We start from the raw sequence: 22170 nt of genomic DNA, 5'->3' as shown, positions 1-22170 counted from the left end.
ATCCGAGTGAGTAGACTAGGTTTCCACCAGATCACAGACTATGCTCTTATATGTCTCCAATTAGTGTAGATCTAAAAAAAACTAAATTGGCCATCATTACGCAAAATGCCATATTTTAATGGTTAAATGGTCATATAAAAATGTTTGCACTCACATGTATGTGTGTTTTAAGCCTCGTACACATGATCAGATTGTTGGCCAACAAAGCGTCAGACTTTTGTCCGAAGGGCGTGTGCCAGGAACTTGTCTTACATACAAACGGTACACAATTGTCGGCCAACAAACACAAACATACTGACATACTACGTGGAATTTCAGCTTTTGAGCACCACTCTTTGGACACCTTCTGCTTATGTCGTGTTTGGTGAGCATTGATTCCGAGCATGCGTGTTTGTACTTTGGACTTTTGTGTGACGGACTTGTGTACACACGATAGGAAAATCTGACAATAGACCATTGTCCGTTGAAAATTTACTAGCCTGCTATCCAATATTTGTTGGCGGAAAGTTGGACAACAATTGTTTGATGGCACGTACTAATGGTCGGGTTTTAGGCAAACAGTCTGTCATCACACAATTCCTGGATGAAAATCCTATTGTGTTTACGAGGCTTTAGACCGGCACGAGTCTGTCCAGCGTTCCAGTATTGCCAGTAATGGCAGTAGCGGTGACTGACAGTCACGGAGCACTGAGAACCAAGCAATCAGGGGTGTTTGATCGCTCGGTTTTAGAGCCAGTGTGGGAAAGATACAGCATCCACCTTGGCAAGTATGATTCTTTGGTATACTCAACAGGATCTAAAATTACCCTTACTACTCAATTGACCCTACCACTGCACCAAAACGAAGTAAACATCTACTGAAGCTGCCACTTTAAATAAATATGGAATACAAGTCAGCAAATCTACCACAATCTGAGTATGATTCTTTAAAAGAAAACCCTGAACTCATCCTTTAATTCACTCTTTCCCCTTTCTTCTTAACTATCATTTTCTTTTTTCTTTTTTTTATTTCTATTTTTCTAACCAATATTATCTAAACTTGTTTTGTTTTTAATTGTTTTGTTCATTCATTTTCTTTATATTTCATCCATATTTACCTAACTCTTCCCCTACTCCCCATAACGATTATTTTCCCAATTATTAATTTTTTATGTTTATTTCCAGATATCTAATTTATAATGTCTAAACTTTTTGTTTTAGTTCATCTTTTTCATTCATTTTCTTTAGTGTTAAATTAAAAAAGTGAACAATTAAAAAATGTGCAATGCTTTATACCGCAAACACTTTATTGTAATTTTAAATGGGTCAAACTAGAAAATACAAGCTACAGGGGGTCCCCTACTTACAAACATCCGACTTACATACGACTCCTACTTACAAGCGGAGAGAGATAACAGGAAGTGAGAGGAAATCTACCTCTAGGCAGGGAAATTCTCTCCTGTAAGAGTTAATATGGGAAAAAAGGTGTCTCCACTGATGCTTTATCACCAATCCTTGTTTCCCTAACAGCCCAAAATTTTCAAAATTCAATTATCATTGGGACAGAAAGTGAGGTGAAATCTTCTGTACAGGGGCATAGACAGCTAAACAAATGTTACAGGGGTGATAACCCTTCCCTATGTTATCCAAAAAGCTTAAAAAATCGATTTTTTGGCTGGAGCTACGCTTAAAAAATTTACAAACAGATTCAACTTAAGAACAAACCTACGGTCCCTATCTTGTTTGTAACCCAGGGACCCCCTGTATACTTATTACCTACAGTAACAATAATTAAAAACTGTAATCTAGTTGAAAAAGTGTGCTTTTTCAGTGTTACATTTTTTTTTGTCTTTTGGATTACATAACAAATAATTTTTACAAGACAAAATCACTTAAAAAAAACTCTTGTTTGTTCTAATAAATGATGGATGCATGGTTTTATTATCTTAAGTTATTACTAAATTATTGCCCAAACAAAATAGGCCCAAAAACAGATGAATATGTAAATACTTCTCTGGTCAGTTAGGGCTTTACAGGTGTGGGAGCTAAGCTGATTAATTTATTAATGTGAAATATATCTTTTTGATTTGCAGGTCACTGGGTATAGCAGATGTGACTGTAAAAGCATCATTTATACCAGATAAAATAATTCTCACAAACAAAAATAGTGAGATTACTGTAAAGATCTGTTTTATGTCAACATTCAGACCAGCTAATTCAAAGAGTCAAACAAGTGAGTATAATAATATTAATAATAATTATAACAATGATAAACACCATCAGTTTAACATTGTTTAACGTTTTCATAAAACCTTTCTCATTGCGACTCATCTGCTGCAATGACCCAACACTTCTTAGTACAGGGAATGCTACTTCCTCAAGTGCACACTAGACCAGACTTTCTCAACCTTTTCAACATGGAGAAACCCTTGAAATAACCTTTCAGTCTCAGGGAACCCCTGTTAAAATGACTATATCTACAACTCATGATACATTGGTGTTATGGTCAGTGGAACAGTGTTCCTTACATCTGTGGTCTTGGGGAAGAATTTACCCCCTACAAATAGCTAAAAAAGATCATTGGTGTCAGTGGGAACTTATCTTAGAGGCAAAAATTGGTCATTGTTCAAGGAACCCCTGGCAACCATAGGAGGAACCCTGGTTGAGAAACCCTGCACTAGACACATAGAAATCAGCACTTCTTGTTGCGCTACAATTTTCATATTGCTATTTGAGCATTAGTGAAAAAATTCAGTGAAATCTATTGTGTGGATGGTGTAAGTGAAGGCTAGTCCTTTGGGTTTGATGACTGCTGCTGAAACACACAGCAGCCATTGTTCTGAGAAGTGTTATGTGTTTGCACCATATTTGGTTATTATGCTGTGGATCATAAAATTAGAACAGTGTTACTATGTCTAGTAAAGACAGAGAAGGTACTGTCAGATCTAGGTCTAGGATCGAACCTGAAAAAGATAGTGCCTGGTGTTAAACATAGGAAGATTAGGCCAACGGGTCAAACAGGTCAGATAGATGTATTGCCCTTTGGTCAAGAAGGCGTGTAGCGTGAATGGTAGACATGTAGGAGAGATGTGAAGGGTCAAACAGACCCTTCAGCAAGCCAAAGTTCCGTTCTAGGGGATGAACAAGGTAAGTATCAGGACAAAGATAAAAGACAGGAGACAGAATTGTGTGTCAAAGCCTACATTTGTACAGGCAGAGGTCACTAAGGCTGAGTTTTACAGCAGATCAGCCAAACACACTAAAGAATTGAAATCAAAAGCCAAATAAAAACATGCTATTGGTAGCTGAACTAAAGTGGAAAATGTAAAAGACAGTACAACTAATCACTAAGCATGTATATGTTTTCCTTCAAGCAAGGCACACCTGAGCTGTGAGCACATGGACAGAAACATGCTGAGGTGTGGGTGGAGGGCAAGGGAGTAGATACAGGGGTGAACAAGGTTGCAGGGGCCTGGGTAGGGCCCGGAGAACAGACATTGGCGGCTCAGCAGATGAACCCACAGTCATCCACTCAGTGAAGGGCTTCACTACAGCTGGGCAACCTGGCTTTGAGCAATGGTGAGCAGAGGTGGACAACAGACAAATCCCTTATAGAGGATAGCCTTTTTCACTTTTGACGTATTCATCATTCATTTATGCCACTCCACATCTGGCATCATTTTAATAGAGGGAGATTTAAGAACAAGCTCTTTTCAGACGTGGTGTAATAGTTTTTTTTTTGTCCATTTTACATCAGATTTTACCATTCAATATACTTTTCAGTGATGTTTTAGAGTTCAACAGCTTTTTATGTCCAACTGGAAAAAAAAAGTTGCTGATATTTATAAATTGGCCTCTACATGTTGTTTATAACATTTCAGAGATCATTATAAATGAGACAATATTTGTTTATTGGTTTATTCATTTTTAAAAATCTTTCCCTTTTTCCACAACATACCTTAATGTCTGGTTTTGCTTGTCTTTGTGCAGTGGCTATCACTTACAACACTACATTAGATGCCGACCTCTTGTCTTCCCGAGTGACATCTAGAGGGCAATTTAAGGAGACCGGTGACAGAACTATAACGAGAAATGTTGATATTAGCACAGAAGAAAGATGTTTTGAACACATTTTTAATGTTCAGGTAGGTACAAAATGTATTAATGTTATGCTCAATGGGAATACTTCTACTGTTTCTTGCCACATGATGCTACTTGAAGTATAACTAAAGGCAAACCTTTTTTTTTTCTCTTGGATAGAGTAGAGAGGGGATTAGAATGACTGTCAGTTGTTATTGCTGTCTGTGCCCCCGTTAAGAGGACTCATCCTCTATTTGTCCTGTTTAACATTATCATTGAAATTGCAAGTAAAAGAAAATCCCAAATTTTGGGATATCTCCAGAAAAGTAATAGAGGGGAAATCTTCCAATGGGGACTATAGTTCTGGTGACCTGGGGATCCTTATGCCGCGTACACACGGTCGGAGAATCCGTTGGAATGCGTCTTATCGGACCGTGTCGTCAGATAATCCGACTGTGTGTGGTATGCATCGGACTGATTCCGTCCGAATCTCCGTCGGACCCAATTTTCCAACATGTTGGAAATATTTCCCGACCAACTGGGCTGGTCGGACGTAATCCGATCATGTGTAGAGAATTTTGATCGGACCAAGTGCCACGCATGCTCAGATCAAATTCCTACATCAAAGCTATTGGCTACTAGCCTGAATGTAGTCCCATCGTAACTAAATTACGTCATCACGTTCTGAAAGATCGGATTTTTCGACAACTTAGTCCGACCGTGTGTATGCAACAGTTTCAGACACAATCCGTCAGACTAAATCTGGCGGACAAAATCCGACTGATTTGGTTGTGGAAATCTCCTACCGTGTGTACGTGGGCTTAAGGATTTCCCTAAACTTCCTGTTTGGCTATGGGTCAGGAAATGAAGGAAAATCCCTGTAATGGCACACAGATGGTGACATTTTTTTTACAGCGGTTATAACTTTTCTTTACTCTATCCAAAATGAAAAAAAAAAATTTGCCCATAGTTCTACTTTAAGTATGAGGCTTTAGAACACTTCATGTACTATTTTACTTGCACTTACTACCCTTGTTATACCTAGTACATATAAAAAGTTCCAAAGAAGATTATGATGCTATATAAATCAATATTAATAGCGTAGAATCGCTGGATTTGAAAAACGTATATGATCATGATGAAAAAGCTTGCATTATTCCTTTATATACCTCACTGACTGTTAGCCAGTAGTTTAGAAGTAAGGGTAATCTGTAAGTCCCAAATGAAAGTATTTCAACCTTCTATTCCTAACTATAAATATGTAGAGCAGGGTTTCTCAAATTTTTCAACACAGAGGAACCCTTGAAATAACTTTTCATTCTCAGGGAACCCCTGCTAAAAAATGAATATATCTTCAAGTCATTATACATCAGTGTGATGGTCAGTGGGAGGAATGCTCCTCACACTTGTGGTCGTTGGGAAGAATTACCCCCTTACAGAAAGCTAAAAATATCAATGGTGTCAGAGGGAACTTAACTGAGAGGCAGAAATTGCTCATTGCTCAAGGAACCCCTAGCAACCTCTGGAGGGACCCAAGGGTTCCATAGAACCCTGGTTGAGAAACCCTGATGTAGAGTATAATCACTGGGTCCTCTCCTTGGTCCCAACGTAACATCATAGCAGATGCAGAAAGATAACATAATCAATCATTACAACATTTCATCCCCACTGGATACCTCCAGATACCTGATTACCATGTATAGAAACACTTCTGGATACCTCCATTGAAGAGGATGATGAGAAGTCTCTGCATGAACAGGGATAGCATGCAGAGCCTCCAGTGCACCATGGCCAGAATGCTGCAGATTGGCTAATCAGCTTCATGGGCCCAACAGGTGGGGGAGGTGGTGCATCTCCTACATCAGTGATGGCGAACCTTGGCATCCCAGATGTTTTGGAACTACATTTCCCATGATGCTCTGGTACTCTGCAGTGTAGTGGAGCATCATGGGAAATGTAGTTCCAAAACATCTGGGGTGCCAAAGTTCGCCATTACTGTCCTACATCCACAGAAGTACCACCAATGTGTACAGTATATGATGGATAATGCATCTACTGCCATAGTTAAAGAAGGATGTAAGTAATCAAGAAGATGTTCTATGGCTTTATGAAGCATTCAACTGCAGGACATGGAAATCGAATGCCCCGTACACACAGTTGGATTTTCAGACAGAAAATGTTCGATGGGAGCTTTTTGCGGAAATTCCGACCGTGTGTAGACTCCATCGAACATTTTCCATCGGAATTTCCGTCACACAAAATTTGAGATCTGTATCTCAAATTTTCCATAAACAACAAAATCTGTTGTCGGAAATTCCGATCGTGTGTGCACAATTCGGAATCAAGCAGAAGAGCCGCACTGGTTATTGAACTTCATGTTTCTTGGCTCATTGGACGCGTTGTACGTCACTGCGTTCTTGACGTTCGCAATTCCCGACCAACTTTGTGTAACCGTGTGTATGCGAGACAGGTTTGAGCCAACATCCATCAGAAAAAAATCCATGGATTTTGTTGTCGGAATGTCCGATCGTGTGTACAAGGCATCAGTTGACTTCTCATGTCTGTATGAACTACTCCATAGTAGAAGTCGTCACTGGCACCAACAATCTGTTTGAATAAAATCAGTATCTGCAGTAATTAGTTCGTAAAGACCAAAAATTTCTTAATTTTGAATAGAGAAGGGGAAAAGTTATTATTGCTATCCACACCCCTGCTTGAGACATTTACCCTCTTGTCCTGTTCTCCTGTAAGCAGGACAATGAGAAATCTCTTCAATGGAGACACAAACAATAACAGCATGGGACAAGATGTCATCAGACTGAAAATAAGGAGAAAGCTCTCTGTAGGGACAGAAGCAACAAAAAAAAAAAGCACTTCAAAGTGCTTCAAACCATTCCCTACCCAACATAAAACAAATAAAAAGAAAGTTTTGGATTAAGTTTGGTTTAGAAGTAAATATGTCACAAATATAGACAATTTATACTGAGCATATGACATAAAAATGAATAAGGAAAGATTACACTCTTTAGAAAATGAATGTCAAAAGGATTAGTAGAAACAAAAATAAAGGGCACTGTTCATTAAATGAAACATTTCCTATAATGTTTAGCTTTGCGCTACCCCACCTAACTCAGTAGTGTCTTTAATATACAATGGACAGACATCCCAAGGATGCTTGGAAGGAGGCAAAGGCAAGTATTATTAAGATCCGCACATAATATCCAGCTGCCCCTCTAGCACAGCCTTTCTCAAACTTTTTAATGCGGAAGAACCCTTGAAATAACTTTTCAGGCTTAGGAAACCCCTGATAATTTCTATAGCTACAGCCAGTACATTAGAGTGATGTTAATTAGGAAACTGGGAATGCTCATTATATTTGTGGTAACTGAGAAAATGCCCCCTTATAGATTGCTAAAAAAAAATCCTTGTTGTCAGTGCTTACTCATTTGTCAGGTAGAAATGTCCCAATAAAAAAATATTTGATTGAAAAAAGAAAAAAGAAATGTCCCCTTGCTCAAGGAACCCCTAGCAACCTCTGGAAGAACATTGGGCTGGTCAGCATCCCTGGTGGCACATTGAGAAAAGCCACATCCAGACACTGCAGAGGTTGCATATTCAGACCTAGGTCCTGAAAGGGGCCTGGTCTGATGAATTCAAGAATGGTTTGAGGAACACAACAAGGTTGAGGTGTTGACTTTGCCTCCAATTCTCCAAGTCTCAATCCAATCAAGCATTTGTAAATGATCTGCTACTGACAGCTTGGTGCCACAGCATACCTTCAGAGTAGTATAGTGGGTGACCATAATAGCTGGTGGATTTGTGTATGGGTATATGCTGTATATGGAGAGAGAGGGAATATTTATCCACCTTACCAACCGCTCAGTGTCTGCCAACCCTCTCCTCCAATCCCTACACTGGCTCCCAATCACCCAGCGAATTAAATTCAAAATACTAACCACCACATACAAAGTCATTCACAACTCTGCCCCGAGCTACATCACCAAACTTGTCTCCAAATATCACCCAAACCGTCCCCTCCGTTCTTCTCAAGCTCTCTTGTCTCCTCCTCCCACACTCGTCTCCAGGATTTCTCCAGAGCCTCTCCAATCCTCTGGAGCTCGCTACCTCCACCGGTCCGGCTATCCCCTACTCTTGCTACCTTCAGACGATCCCTGAAAACTCATCTATTCAAGGAAGCCTATCACGTCTCAAACTAATCTCCTACCACTTCCATAAACTCATTCCCAACAATTATAACCTTCTGTACCACCTGCCCCACCCTTTTAGATTGTAAGCTCTTCTGAGCAGGGTCCTCTTAATCCTCTTGTATTTAATTGTATTGTAACTGTATTGTCTCCCTTTTACATTGTAAAGCGCTGCGTAAATTGCTGGCGCTATATAAATCCTGAATAATAATAATAATAATAATAATATTCCAGCAATATGAGCAGCCTATTTAGATTTTGGGACTTGCCATTTTACTACATTAAACAGACCAAAAACCACAGTATTGTACTCGGATGATTTCCTGTTTACAGAATAAAAAAATTGTTCCCAGATTTGGCCTATCTGATCTGTAAGACTGACACATGGATGTGGTAAATGATATCAACTCAGTCTGGTCTATTTATAAGTAACTTAATTAACTTGCGTATTTTCAACTGGAAGATGCAATGTCCCAGGCAGTGGTGGACGTGTTACTATATCTAATCTCTGTGTCGTGTTCAAGCGCCCAGCCAATCAGATTCCTTCTGGCACGTTTGCTATGTGTATACTGTTCACCATAATTGGCGGCTGTCATTTTACATCTCCCAGACTAGGATCATGCATTCCATTAAAACAGTAATTAAAACAGAATCATTTCACTGATAACAGGGAGAATCCCGCTGCTAACAATTATAACATATGCCTAAAAGATTAAATCCACAACAAAAATGTAGTCCCTGTATAATAAAGCGCACGCTGGGGTTTATGCCTAATTATAGGTGCAGAGAGAGTAATTGCATTGATTTTAATTTACATATATACATATATATACACATGCAAAATCTGGTGCAGATTTGCAGAGAAACCAATCAGCCTCCAGGTTGTTGTTTTTTTTGTCAAAGCTTAATTGAACAAGCTGAAGGTAGAAGCTGATTGGCTACCATGCACAGATGCACCAGATTTTGCACTCTCCAATTTTAGTAAATCAACCCCATTGTCTCTTTAAATGGCACCCCTGCAGAGGTCAGACCTGAGCACCAGTTTAAAGCGGAAAAAAATAAATTCAACTTTTAAATCTGAACTCCAGGAAAACATCTAAATACACAGATACACTTCAGGCACCATGTTTCTGTTTAGCACATGATCACTACAGCACAACTTATTGGCTACTTGTGCTGGTTCTCCCTCTCTAAGTCTGGTCTCTGTTGTACAGTTGATTACAAGAGGCTGACACCATTCAGTTGAATGAGCCACATTCGGCAGACGCTACTGCCAGCAGAACGCGACAGCGAAGATCATTTTTGCTGTGGCATATGTATGCTCCTGTCCACTGCCTTTGCAGCTTAGGGGGTGGGAGTCAGTAAAAATGTACCTCAACTGTGCATTTTTACCACCCCAAACCACAGGCGTAATCGATGCCTAATGAAAAAGTAAATAATTGATGATCATGGATCTAAAGTATGCAGCTGTATCTAACACATGCATACAACAGGCTTTGCATGTGCACAGTTTTGGAGATGACTCCAAAAATATATCAAATATCAGCTACTGATAAATGAATTTGATGTTGAGCACCTGGTAAGTTGTATTTATTTAACTGAGACTCCCCATAAAAGTCACAAATGCAGTAACTTAATAGTATGTCCATGTATGTGTTCCAATGACAACTGTACCCACCATTACTTGCCTTGTTGTTAGTGGGACAGGAAGTAATGAAAAATGTCCCTAGTGGAATCCACAGGCATACCTAGAGCATTTGGCACCCAGGGTGGATCCTATATCTTACACCCCCCCCCCCCCCCCCACTGATCATGCCTGTACACACTTAGCCCCTCATACCTGTATGCACTCAGCCCATCCACCTGTATGGACTCAGCCCACTCATACCTGTATGCATTCAGCCCATCCACCTGTACACACTCAGCCCCCTCATACCTGTACGCACTCAGCCCATCCACCTGTACGCACTCAGCCCACTCATACCTGTATGCACTCAGCCTCTTCATACCTGTACACACTTAGCCTCTTCATACCTGTATGCACTCAGCCCCCTCATACCTGTATGCACTCAGCCCCCTCATACCTGTACTCCCTCAGCCCCCTCATACCTGTACTCACTCAGCCCCCTTACACCTGTACACTCTCAGCTCCCTCATACCTGTATGCAGTCAGCCCCCTCACACCTGTACACACTCAGCCCACCCACCTGTATGCACTCAGCCACACCCACCTGTATGCACTCAGCCCCCTCATACCTGTACGCACTCAGCCCTCTCGTACCTATACGCACTCAGTGCACCCACCTATACGCACTCAGCCCCCTCATACCTGTACGCACTCAGCCCCCACATACCTGAATGCACTCAGCCCACCCACCTGTATGCACTCAGCCCCCTCATACCTATACACACTCAGCCCCCTCATACCTGTATGCACTCAGCCCCCTCATACCTGTTTGCACTCAGCCCACCAACCTGTATTCACTCAGCCCCCTCATACCTGTACGCACTCAGCCCACCCACCTGTATGCACTCAGCCCCCTCATACCTGTACGCACTCAGCCCACCCACCTGTACGCACTCAGCCCCCTCATACCTGTACGCACTCATCCCCTCTCACACCTGTATGCTCTCAGCCCCCTCATACCTGTACGCTCTCAGCCCCCTCATACCTGTACGCTCTCAGCCCCCTCATACCTGTACACACTCAGCCCACCCACCTGTACGCACTCAGCCCCCTCATACCTGTACGCACTCAGCCCTCTCACACCTGTACGCTCTTAGCCCCCTCATACCTGTACGCACTCAGCCCCCTCATACCTGTACGCACTCAGCCCCCTCATACCAGTACGCCCTCAGCCCCCTCATACCTGTACGCCCTCAGCCCCCTCATACCTGTACGCACTCAGCCCACCCAACTGTACATACTCAGCCCACCCATACCATCTCCAGGTGGAGATATACTTTGAGATGCTGCCCCAGGCATTTTCGCACGGACAGAAGCAAAGTAGGTTTTAGGATATCTTTGCTTTCTGAGAGAGCCTTGGCCTTGGCAAACACTCTATGGTAGACACAAACTCAGGAGTTACCCTGAGTTTGTGACTTCTTTTAAAAGGGTATTTAACATTCTGCTTCCGCTGTCAAGTGAAGATTTTCCCCCTTAATCACCAGGTCCAAGTATGAGAACTGTTGCCGATTACGCCATTGAATTCCGTACTCTGGCAGCAGAGGATGCTTGGAACAATGAGGCCCTTGTGGCTGCTTTTTCTCATGGCCTCCCGCATACCATCAAGGATGAGATAGCAGCCCAAGATATACCCACTGAGCTTGAGAGGTTGATCACATTTGACACCCTCATTGACTCCTGACTCAGAGAAAGACTTTCTTTTAAGGAGCACTTGCGGAAGCCTTCTGCATATTTGTCTCCAAACTTTGCAGTCCCACCCTTGCCTCCCTCACCTTCCATGCCTCCTGGTACCGAGTCGGACTATGAAGATGAACTCATGCACTTGGGCTTCACTCTTCTCTCTGCAGATGAGTGAACCTTTAGGAGGAGGGAGAGATTGTGCCTTTATTGTGGCCAGGTAGGTCACGATTTGAAGTCTTGTCCTACCTGTCCAGGGAACACCCGAACCTTGAGGTCCTGTCATGGACAGACCTTAGGTGGCATTGTTTCATCCCCAGTTATCCAGAAGGATAAGCCCCTGGTTTTGGTTACCCTTTCTTGAGCTGAGTCGTCCATCGAGATATAGGCTCTAATCGACTCTGGGGCTGCAGGCCTGTTCATTGATGCTGCCTTTGTATCGAAGCACTTGATTCCGCTGCAGCTGCGTGACACTCCACTTGCCATTGAGGCTCTTGACGGAAGACCTCTACAGCCTGCCCATGTGATTCATGAGACTGTTCCATTGTCCATGGACCTAGGGGCTCTTTATCATGAGATAATCCAATTCCAAATTATTTCCTCACCTAAGTTTCTGCTGATTATTGGTTATCTTTGGTTACAGAGGCACAACCCCTCTTTTGATTTGCTCTGTGGTGAGATTCTCTCCTGGTCGCCATAATGCAGTAAGACATGCTTCCTGAAGGTAGCCAAGATCCTGTGCACCTTCTCACTCTCGTCCCTACCGGAGGAGTACTGGGATTTTAGCGATGTCTTTGACAAGTGTCAAGCCAGTAGTTTGCCTCCACACAGGCTGTATGATTGTGCAATTGACCTTCAACCTGGTGCCATACCCCCTCGTGGCTGGGTTTACCCTTTGTCGGTCTTGGAGGATAAGGCCTTGGAGGAGAATCTCACATTCTTGTCTGAGGCTAAACGCCTCTCTCCCAGAAGGGCGGTGGGCTCATTTATTGTCTAGTTTCAATTACATCGTCCCATTCTCACCCCGACTAAGAATATCAGGGTTGGCTCTTTGTCAGAACAATTTTCCTCCCTTCCAAGATGGAGTCGGTTCCAGTTCCTGTGATTCTTCCAGATGGTATTCTGGCTACGGTTCACACTTCATCTTTGGGTGACAAAATTCTTGCTGCTCAGGTTCATGCTAAAGAACCTCCTGCACCCGCCACTGCCCTGTCCTGGCTCTGATAGCTGACCTGACACCCCCCCCCCCCCATGTGTGGAACCCGTGGCGGAATGCCCCCCCCCCCCCCCCCAGTTATGCCACTGGTGGAATCACACAGATAAAAACCTGACAAAACACAACACAAATTTTTTTTTTAAATTCTTTACAAAAATACAAAAAATTAGCTGTTGGTTGAATTTTTTTTTGTTTTATAATTCAATCTTTATTAATTATTTTCTCTATTATTACAGTTACCATTTACATGACATATCCACATAAAAAAGAGATAAGAATATCCCTTCTCCTCTTCCCCCATATATATCGATTCAGGAGGTTGGCTCCCCCGGCGCCACGCCACCCAAAAAAAAAACCCTGAATAAAATATGTTACTCCCTTCTCCCATTCCTTCCCCTTATTCCTTTTTTAATATTCTCCTTTAATTGTGCCTTCTGTGCGCATGCCTTTTTTTTGTGTACCAGTGAATGCATATAAGTCTTTATAAATTAAACATTTCCATTGTTTGTGCTCAGTGTATATTATTTAATTAAACCTCCCCTCCTGCTCCCTTACCAGAATATTCCCCGTGTATGTGTCCTTTATAAATACCTAAAAAAAAAAAAGTTTAAGTTTAACTCTTCTTATACCTGTGATCTTGTGTATTATTCCATAGTGTTCCCCTTCTCATCTCCATTATCATTTTCTTCTCTTTCTTCACGCTTACTCCTTATCATTAATAAAATGTGCAAAAAAAAAAAAAGGGTGGTGGCCCAAACAGTGGTTGCTGGAGGTGTTGGTTGAATTAGGAGGCTTTAACACTGAACTGACCATACTATCAGGAAATAAACCAGTGTGTTAAAAAAAGTGAAAAAAAATAAGAAGTTCCCCCAGCCCATTTGCATCACTGAGTTGCTATTTTCAATTTCTGTAGTGGTTATCAACTTATAGGGGGCCTCAAATGACATTACCAAAGGACACAAATAATCAGTATACTGTATGTAATGCTTAAGGGGGCCTATCAGAAACTGCAGACCTAATAGAGGAAATTAAGGCCAGAGAGTGTGGTCATGCTATGTTTTTGGCTGCAGAAGACAATATGAAACTGGGAACGTTATATGAGATCAATGCTATTACCAGTGGCGGCCCGCCCATAGGGGGCGCCCGGGCGCCGCCCCCCCCCCTCCCCCTAGGTGTAAAAAAAAAAAAAAGTAAAAAAAAAACATGGGTTGATGTCACATGGGTTGGTCACATGGGTTGATGTCACATGGCGACAGTCCCAGCATACTCCGGGACTGTGACATCGTAAGGGGGCGGGGTCACCATATGACATCAACCCATGTTACCAACCAATGTGACATCAACCCATGTGACACCGCCCCATTGTCCCTATATAAGTGGCAGCGCAGCGCATCCCTGGCATTCCGGCCGGAGAGATCGTCGAGTCAACATCTCCTGGAGAAGAAGAAGAAGAAGAACGGGTGGCAGCGGCGGCGGAGACAGAAGACCGGGCCACCGCCTGTAAAAGAGCTATAAGAAGGCGTGGTGGCCCGGCAGAAGAACCGAAGAGGGGGACAAGACCCCCGAAGTCGGAGGAAGAGGCCGGCGGCGAGGAAGAAAGCCGGGCTCCTCCGCTAGCAAAAGAGCTACAAGAAGATAGCGGAGGAGTCCGGTGAGAAGACCCCCGAAGACGGAAGACCCCCGGAGCTGTGCAATAAAATATTTTAACCCTGTGTTGTGTTTTTTTGTACTTTTTTTCACAGGTGAATGGGTAGGGGTACATTGTACCCCATACTCATTCACATAGGGTGGGGGGCCGGTATCCGGGTTCCGATAAGCCCCCCGCCCGCAGACCCCGACAACCAACGGCCAGGGTTGTCGGGAAGAGGCTCTTGTCCTCATCAACATGGGGACAAGGTGCTTTGGGGTGGGGGGGCCGCACGCCCCCCCTCCCCCAAGGCACCCCCCCATGTTGAGGGCACGCGGCCTGGTACGGCTCAGGAGGGGGGGGCGCCCGCTCGTCCCCACCCCCTTTCCTGGCCGGCCGGGTAGCGTGCTCGGATAAGGGTCTGGTGTGGATCTGGGGGGACCCCCACGCCGTTTTTTAGGCGTAGGGGGTTCCCCTTGGAATCCATACCAGACCTAAGGGCCTGGTATGCTCTCGGAGGGGGGAACCCACGCCAATGTTTTTTCTAGATTACATAAGGGGCGTGGTTTATGAGAAGTGGGAGGGGCCAACATGATGGGCGGGGTCATGGTGGGCGGGGTCTGGCGCCCCCCATCCAAAAACTTCACCAGCCGCCACTGGCTATTACCCTAATCAATGTTCCCACTGTTTAGGTCTGAGGGCTACACATCATATACCAAAGGGCCGCAGATCGGGCACCTTGGCTGTAAAAGATAATATTTTCTAGCAGCTGTTTTCCCCCTTCCTAGAACTTCCAGAAAATATATTTGTAGGTTTTCTAGATATCTTCCTGTGTGTATGTAGCACTGTTGCTAAGATTACAGTAAAGACATTACTAGAAGAGCATGACAGGGGGCAGTGATTGATCATGTGAGTCCTCTGTTTTCTGTAAAGTACTATAGAGCTGCTGAATGCTATGTAAAGTATTAAAAGTATTATACTATAAGTAGTAAAATAATATATGCATGACAAGTTTCTTTTGATGAAATTACCATGTATATTTATGTTTCCAGGAGACATCGGACTCAGAAAATGCTCTGGCGGTTCGCATCAATATTGCAGCTCAAAAACCAAACACCAGCCCAGTTTTAAACCCTTATTCATCTGGTTCAAGTGAATGGTTTGTAAGTATGTTTTCATTGGAGTAATATTTCTCTTGTCCATTGTACATCCTGGGAATAAGCCACCACAATACTTTCATTTGAAGCAGGTGGAAGTCATGAATCTCCATGAATTGGAAATATAGGAACTGTCTTATCATTTTACGATTTTGGCATGCAAGTAGTTTTGTGGTATGTTTGGGCTTTGCACCTATATTTTACCTAGTCCTAAGTTTCATGAGGCTAATGTGACATAATGGTAACATCATCCTCCAGAATATGTACACAAAATGGCCACAAAATCGCTATTTTTTGTACATATTCTAGAGGATGAGGAGTATTATTGGAGGGTAAAACTAGATATACTGTTGGATGTATATGATGATTTGGGGTATCTCCTCTTCCTCATACCATAAGTCTTCCAACCAAGTTCATTCCTTTGTGTGGATGTGTACCTCCTGAGGTCTGGTTCTAATCTAATTTATGTAACTATGTTTATGGGACTTGAAGAAGCAGCCTTTGACCTGTAAAACACATTGAATATGAAGACCCCATAATGCTCTTGCTTCAAAGTTTGAAGGAATTTGTATATATAGCAAATGTGTATATCCTCTAGATGTGCTGTGCATTTTTGCTTTAAAGGATGTATTTCAACATGTTGTAAAAAATGTTGTACTCTTATACTAATCATGTGGTCCCGTTAAAGTCCTTTTTAGTTTACTGGTTAGGGAGTTATTTTGAAATGGTATCATCGAGATGTGGTATCTTTAACTGCTTGCCGACCAGCCACCGCAGTTTTACTTCGGCAGAATGGCACGGCTGGGCAAAACAACATTACCTTTAGGTCATATCGCCTTTTGGCCACTAGGGGCGAGCGCGTGCCCACAGAGTGTGCCCAGAGCAGGCACAATGACCGCCAGGCACCCGCGATTGCTCGTGACAGAGCTAGAACCGGGATCTGTGTGTATGAACACAGAAATCCCGGTTCTGTCAGGGGAAAAGAGACAGATCGTGTGTTCATACCGATCTCTCTCTCCTCCTGGACAGTCCCATCCCCCCTACAGTTAGAACACACCTAGGGGGAACAGTTAACCCCTTGATTGCCTTCTAGTGTTAACACCTTCCCTTCCAGTGACATATATAAAGTAATCATTTTTATAGCACTGATCACTGTGTAATTGTCAGTGGTCCCAAAAATGTGTCAAAAGTGTCCAATTTGCCGCAATATCGCAGTCCCAATAAAAATCGCAGATTGCCAGCATTACAGTACATACATAGTAAAAAAAAACGCTAAAAATTTTGCGCAAACCAATCAATATACGGTTATTATGATTTTTTTTTTTTTTTACCAAAAATATGTAGAAGAATACATATTGGCCTAAACTGAGGGAAAAAAAAAATTGGGGGAAAAATGTGGGATATTTATTATAGCAAAAGGTAAAAGATGTGTTTTTTTCAAAATTGACGCTCTTCGTTTGCATATAGCGCAAAAAATTAAAAATTAAAATTAAAAAAGGACATAAATTTTGTTTGGGTACAGCGCCGCATGACTGCGCAGTTGTCAGTTAAAGCAACACAGTGCCGTATTGCATAAAATGACCTGGTCATTGAGCAGCCAAGTCTTCCAGTGGCTGAAGTGGTTAATTGAAATGATGTGTTAGGCATTTATTTGCCAACCCTCTTCAGCTTTATGTATTGTGTAAGATTGGGGTGACTACATTCATGCTTTAGATGTGTTTTCAATGAGTGCGCCAGCCCAATACTGTATTTTTTAAGGGCATAGTAGCCCACTTTTATTTAAAAGAAAGGAAAAGTTTACAAAATACATCAGTTGCCCACGCAGAGGGTTCCGCTATTACTGTAACTTGGACAATCGGCCTCCTGGCTTACACTTTTGACACATAGCTGCTTCAGGCTTCAAGCCTAGGCCTTAGGTCTGCTCCTCAGACCAATACAAAGAGTTCCTTAAAGTCAAGCTCTCTCGTAACATACTTACAAACAGCTGCTTGCTGCCCTGTCACAGACTAAATCTGCCTCCTGCAGGCATGCACACTCTGGCTGTCCCATGCAGCCTCTCTGACTCCTGGAGGGGATTGGAGTCCTCCTGACTTCCATGGACAGACCTCCTGTTTGTTGGGTGGAGCCCTGAGCTCTAGCTCTGGGCTATTCTGAAGTCAGGCCACACCTGGACAACCAACGTGCCTGTTTCTTTAAGAATCAGGCATAAACAACCAATTCACTGAACAGTGGGATCAGTACCATTCCATAAGTATGGCAAAGGACAACAGTCCATGAATATGGTCGGCAATGCCATGCAAGGGCAGTTCTTGACTGTGTCCAGCAAAGAAGAAAGTGGGAACTCATGATTATTGTGTAATTTCCTCTGCTTGATTTATATCTCACATTCCAGGATCATAATCCTCATTGTCTGTATACAGGACGAGTTGTACAGTTAAGGGGGAAGTAATCTCTTTCTACATATAGCCCAAATGGCTAGGCTAGCAGAATTTGAATCCACTGTGGAGAGCTGTAAAGTATGTTAAAGTAGACACTACTGAGTACAACACACATCTCTGTCTATAATGTTTTTAACCTAATGGGAGCATATTAGTGTAGCAGAATCCACGACCTCTTCCAGTCTAATGAAAACCTTCAAGGCCAAAGATGATGGGTTGTGAGGCATAGTGGGTGCAAAGGTGGTAAAAGTAATTGGGCACCAGACATTTCTTGGATGTAAAAGAGGTTTTATTTATTTGACAGTCTTTTTTATATTTTGCAAGGGAAAGTGGGTTAGGGCCAGGACACCCTTAAATAGTTGCAATTTCAAATGCCAGACTCTGAGACTTCAATAGGAGGACAGCCATACAGGGAAAGGCTCCAGCAAGGTGCAACTTCTGCATGTGCAGGATTTCTGTCTCCTATGGTAACAGTACATAAACAGTTCCTAACGAAAAGTAACAGTTCTCTCAGCTGTACTACAACTTCTCCTTGTAGTTATTCAGCCCCTTGAGCTCCAGGTATCTCACTAGACCCTCTGATTCACTGACTCTGAATCCTGTAAGGTCCTCCAGGCCTTTGTGTGGTATCTCCCTCAAGCATCACCCACGTTTCCCTGCTGGGTCCCTAGCTTGGCACTTCAGATACCTTCAAGCTTCACCCCTGCTGACCTGCTTTGTCCCTAGCTTGCCACACAAGGCTGCTCTACAAGTGTCACCTCTGCTGGTTGGGTCCCTGACATGATCACCGCCTGAAGTTTCCTGATTCTCCACCTTCCCCATTTGGTGAGAATACTGCTCCGTTACTTGCTTCAGTTACTCACTGTGGTCCCTGGTAAAGGTGATTGGTCCCTTAGTGGCGATAGCTTCCCTTCTACCTCCGACCATGACAGGTTCTCTGGCCAGCAGAACTGTCACTTTTGGTTGGACTGCAAGCCGTAGTCCCAGCCCTGCGCTGCCCTCTTACTCTGGATAGGCCCTCACACAGCCTGGCAGCCTGATGCCCCCGGGATATGCCCAATCTCCGACCTATCAGCCCTAGGCAGACGACACCCATCCACCCAGATGGCGTTCTAAGTGGCACACAAGAATCTGGATCACCTGACCTCACCCAAATATATAGGCTCTCCCAACAGGCCAAGGGATTCAACAAAATCCCTGCCCATTGGCTGAGATACCCCATATATCCATAACCTGACCTTGAGTTGTCCTTCTCAATCTAATACCTCCAAGTGCCCAGCCACCTGGTGGTAGAAGAGGAAAGTACAACCAGGCCAAACTTAGGGAGAATTCAACAAATCCCTATCTATCCCTGTTATCCCTGTTAACTACAGTAGCTACTTCTGACATCTTTAATGTTCTTGAATTTGTATATGTGAAGAATTTATCTCGCCTTCTGTTATTTATGTTTTGTATTAGATTCCCTTTCTAAAAGACTGTGGTGATGATGACATTTGCACTTCAGATCTTTTACTACAAGTGGAGCAGAAACCAAAGGACGTGTGAGTCCAGCTTTCAAATTCTACACATTTTATTTATACAACACATTTCTACATAATGCTATTCTATAAGCTCACAATGATCCTATATGTTAGGCGCCAGCTTTTTTGGGCGCCGGCCTGCCCCTCTCTTCCTTTACTAAATGAAGGATAATTTCTCCTGGGATATGTGATGTGCATATTCCAGGAGGCAAAGGGAGAACAGTGCATGTAATTTGCCCATGCAAATGATGTGCACCTGAGGGGTGGCCCAAATACTTAAAATAAATAAATAAATAGACAGTGCTATTTTATAAGGGGATGAGTGGAGGAGGGGTGAGTAGAAGTGAAGCTTGCCTGAAGGATGACGATTCTCCTATGGAAAATAAAACTGATTCAAGTATGGAAGGGCTAAATTTACACACCAGACCTCAGCATGGTCCCTAGTCACAGATCCTCCTCTGTGCAGTTGGAGGCATTTGCTTATCTGTCTTAGCATTGTAGATTTAATGCCATCTGAAGTTCTGCTACAGACTGATATCAACCCTGTATGTCTAATGTAGTCAAAAAATTCAGAATGGAGAAGGACAGCTGAGGTTTATAGTTATACAACAAAGTTTGCTTAGTACTTGGTCGTTAACAGAACGTCTTGTATTAGATGGTTCATTACCATACTACACTGCACTTTGTGAATGGTCAAGGGGAGAGGAGGGGCAGATAAACTAAACTTATTTATAATAAGTTTAGTGGACAAATGTCACAAGCATTCTCCAAGCCGGTCAGGTCCTTGCACCACCAATTCTCTCTACATCACATATTTGGAAAGCAAACCTGCAGAGTTGGTATCATATACAGCATCAAGTGCACAGAGGAAAGGGGAATGAAGACAGCTCTGATGGAGGTGTCTACAGCGGTAAAGTACCTAAGCCATATCTACAATCTTATGTATTAGCCCTTGTACACACGGTCGGATATTCCGATGGACAACGTCTGATAGGACCGTGTTGTCGGATAATCCGACCGTGTGTGGGCTCCATCGGACTGTTTCCGTCGGAGTATCCGACGGACCAAGTTTTTCAGCTGGGCTATAAAATTTTCCGACAACATGTTTCGATCGGACTTTGTCTGATTGTGTGTAGAGAATTCCGATCCAATAAGGTGCCATGCATGCTCAGATCAAATTCCTAGACCAAAGCTATTGGCTACTAGCCTGAACGTAGTCCCATCGTAACAAAATTATGTCATCACGTTCTGAACGATCGGATTTTCCGACAACTTTGTCCGACCATGTGTATGCAACAGTTTCGGACAAAATCCGTCGGACAAAATCCAACGGATTTGGTTTTCAGAATGTCCGACCGTGTGTACAAGGGCTTAGACTTTGAAATGCCAATGGCTTAATCTTCAGCCTCCTCCTATCAGGACCTTTGCTGGCCGACCCATTGCTTTTTCCGCTCCCACTGATGCGATGGATGACATTACATCTGCCATCACCAATTAATTAATCTGCACTGATAGTGATATAACAAGTGTACAAGTTGCCTGTGACATATTCTCTCTACTAATAGATGCATTAACGGTTGATCTTCTGGTTAGAGGAAAGTGACTAACCTTTGCCATTTGATTCAATGGGAAAATGTAATTTCATTATCGTATCTGGATGTCTAATGTCGCGTACACACGAACTGACTTTCTGTCGCAATGAACGCTGACGGACTTTTCAACTGACTTTTCAATGGAGTTCCGCTGAAACGGACTTGCCTACACACAATCACACCAAAGTCCGACCGTTTAACACGATGACGTACGACGGGACTAGAAAAAGGAAGTTCAATAGCCAGTAGCCATCGGAAGAACTTTGCCGTCAACATGTCCGGTCGTGTGTACACAGCATTAGAGGTCCCAGTGACATTGACAATGTTTTCTATTTCTGTGGTTACCAGTGGCATGCACCAGAGAGACTTACGTGCAGCCATGACCCTGCTGTATAGATAAAGAACACCTCCCCTCTACTTGAATATTTTATACACCTTCCCTCTATATGAAACTTGTGATACTACCATAATTTCATTAAGTATCTGGGGAAGAGAGGTTCCACTATCCCTCCAACACCCTCGGGGTAATACACAGACCTGATGTCATATCGTTACACACACATTGTTGTATTAATTGATCCACGCATGTGATAATTATCCCTTGACATCCTGCCTGTGCATTATATTAGGCGTCCAGAAGTTTTGTGTCTTATAAGTATATATATGTTGTTATGTTACATGTCTATCCGTGTCTGTTGTCCTTGATGAAGCACCTTATTTAGGTACCATTTTTTATTTAAGGTGACACTGTGAAGCTGTAATTTAAAGCAGAGTGTATCACATCGTTGCTTTTACTGTTTACCAATAAAAAATATTTTTTCTTTAGATACCACTCTACTACTGCCCTTTTGTTACCAATAGTAACCACCCTGCTTTCCCAATGACTCTCTTTTTTTGTTCATAATTAATTCTAACCTTTTGTTTGCTTAATATGTTGATTTCCTCTTTAGCTCCATCTAGAGGCCAGAATGTGTTATGTTTCTGACTGAGTT

At 42.9% G+C, this 22170-nt stretch overlaps 1 protein-coding gene across 1 annotated transcript in view; it reads left to right on the top strand.

Moving 5' to 3' along the window:
• ITGA2 (integrin subunit alpha 2) overlaps nucleotides 1-22170 on the top strand; it is a 222311-nt gene that overhangs the window by 140404 nt on the left and 59737 nt on the right. Inside the window, exons 16-19 of the mRNA XM_077462759.1 lie at nucleotides 2073-2212; nucleotides 3970-4124; nucleotides 15524-15634; nucleotides 19525-19607. Coding sequence (XP_077318885.1) covers nucleotides 2073-2212; nucleotides 3970-4124; nucleotides 15524-15634; nucleotides 19525-19607 — 489 coding nt within the window. The remainder of the gene's footprint in view (nucleotides 1-2072; nucleotides 2213-3969; nucleotides 4125-15523; nucleotides 15635-19524; nucleotides 19608-22170) is intronic.

The sequence above is a fragment of the Lithobates pipiens genome, unplaced genomic scaffold, assembly GCF_037356315.1.
Source record: "Lithobates pipiens isolate NorthernLeopardFrog02 unplaced genomic scaffold, aLitPip1_a1.2 Scaffold_3, whole genome shotgun sequence".
Classification (NCBI taxonomy): Eukaryota; Metazoa; Chordata; class Amphibia; order Anura; family Ranidae; genus Lithobates; species Lithobates pipiens.
The sequence above is the reverse complement of the archived record's forward strand: the minus strand, read 5'-3'. Positions and strand labels throughout refer to the sequence as shown.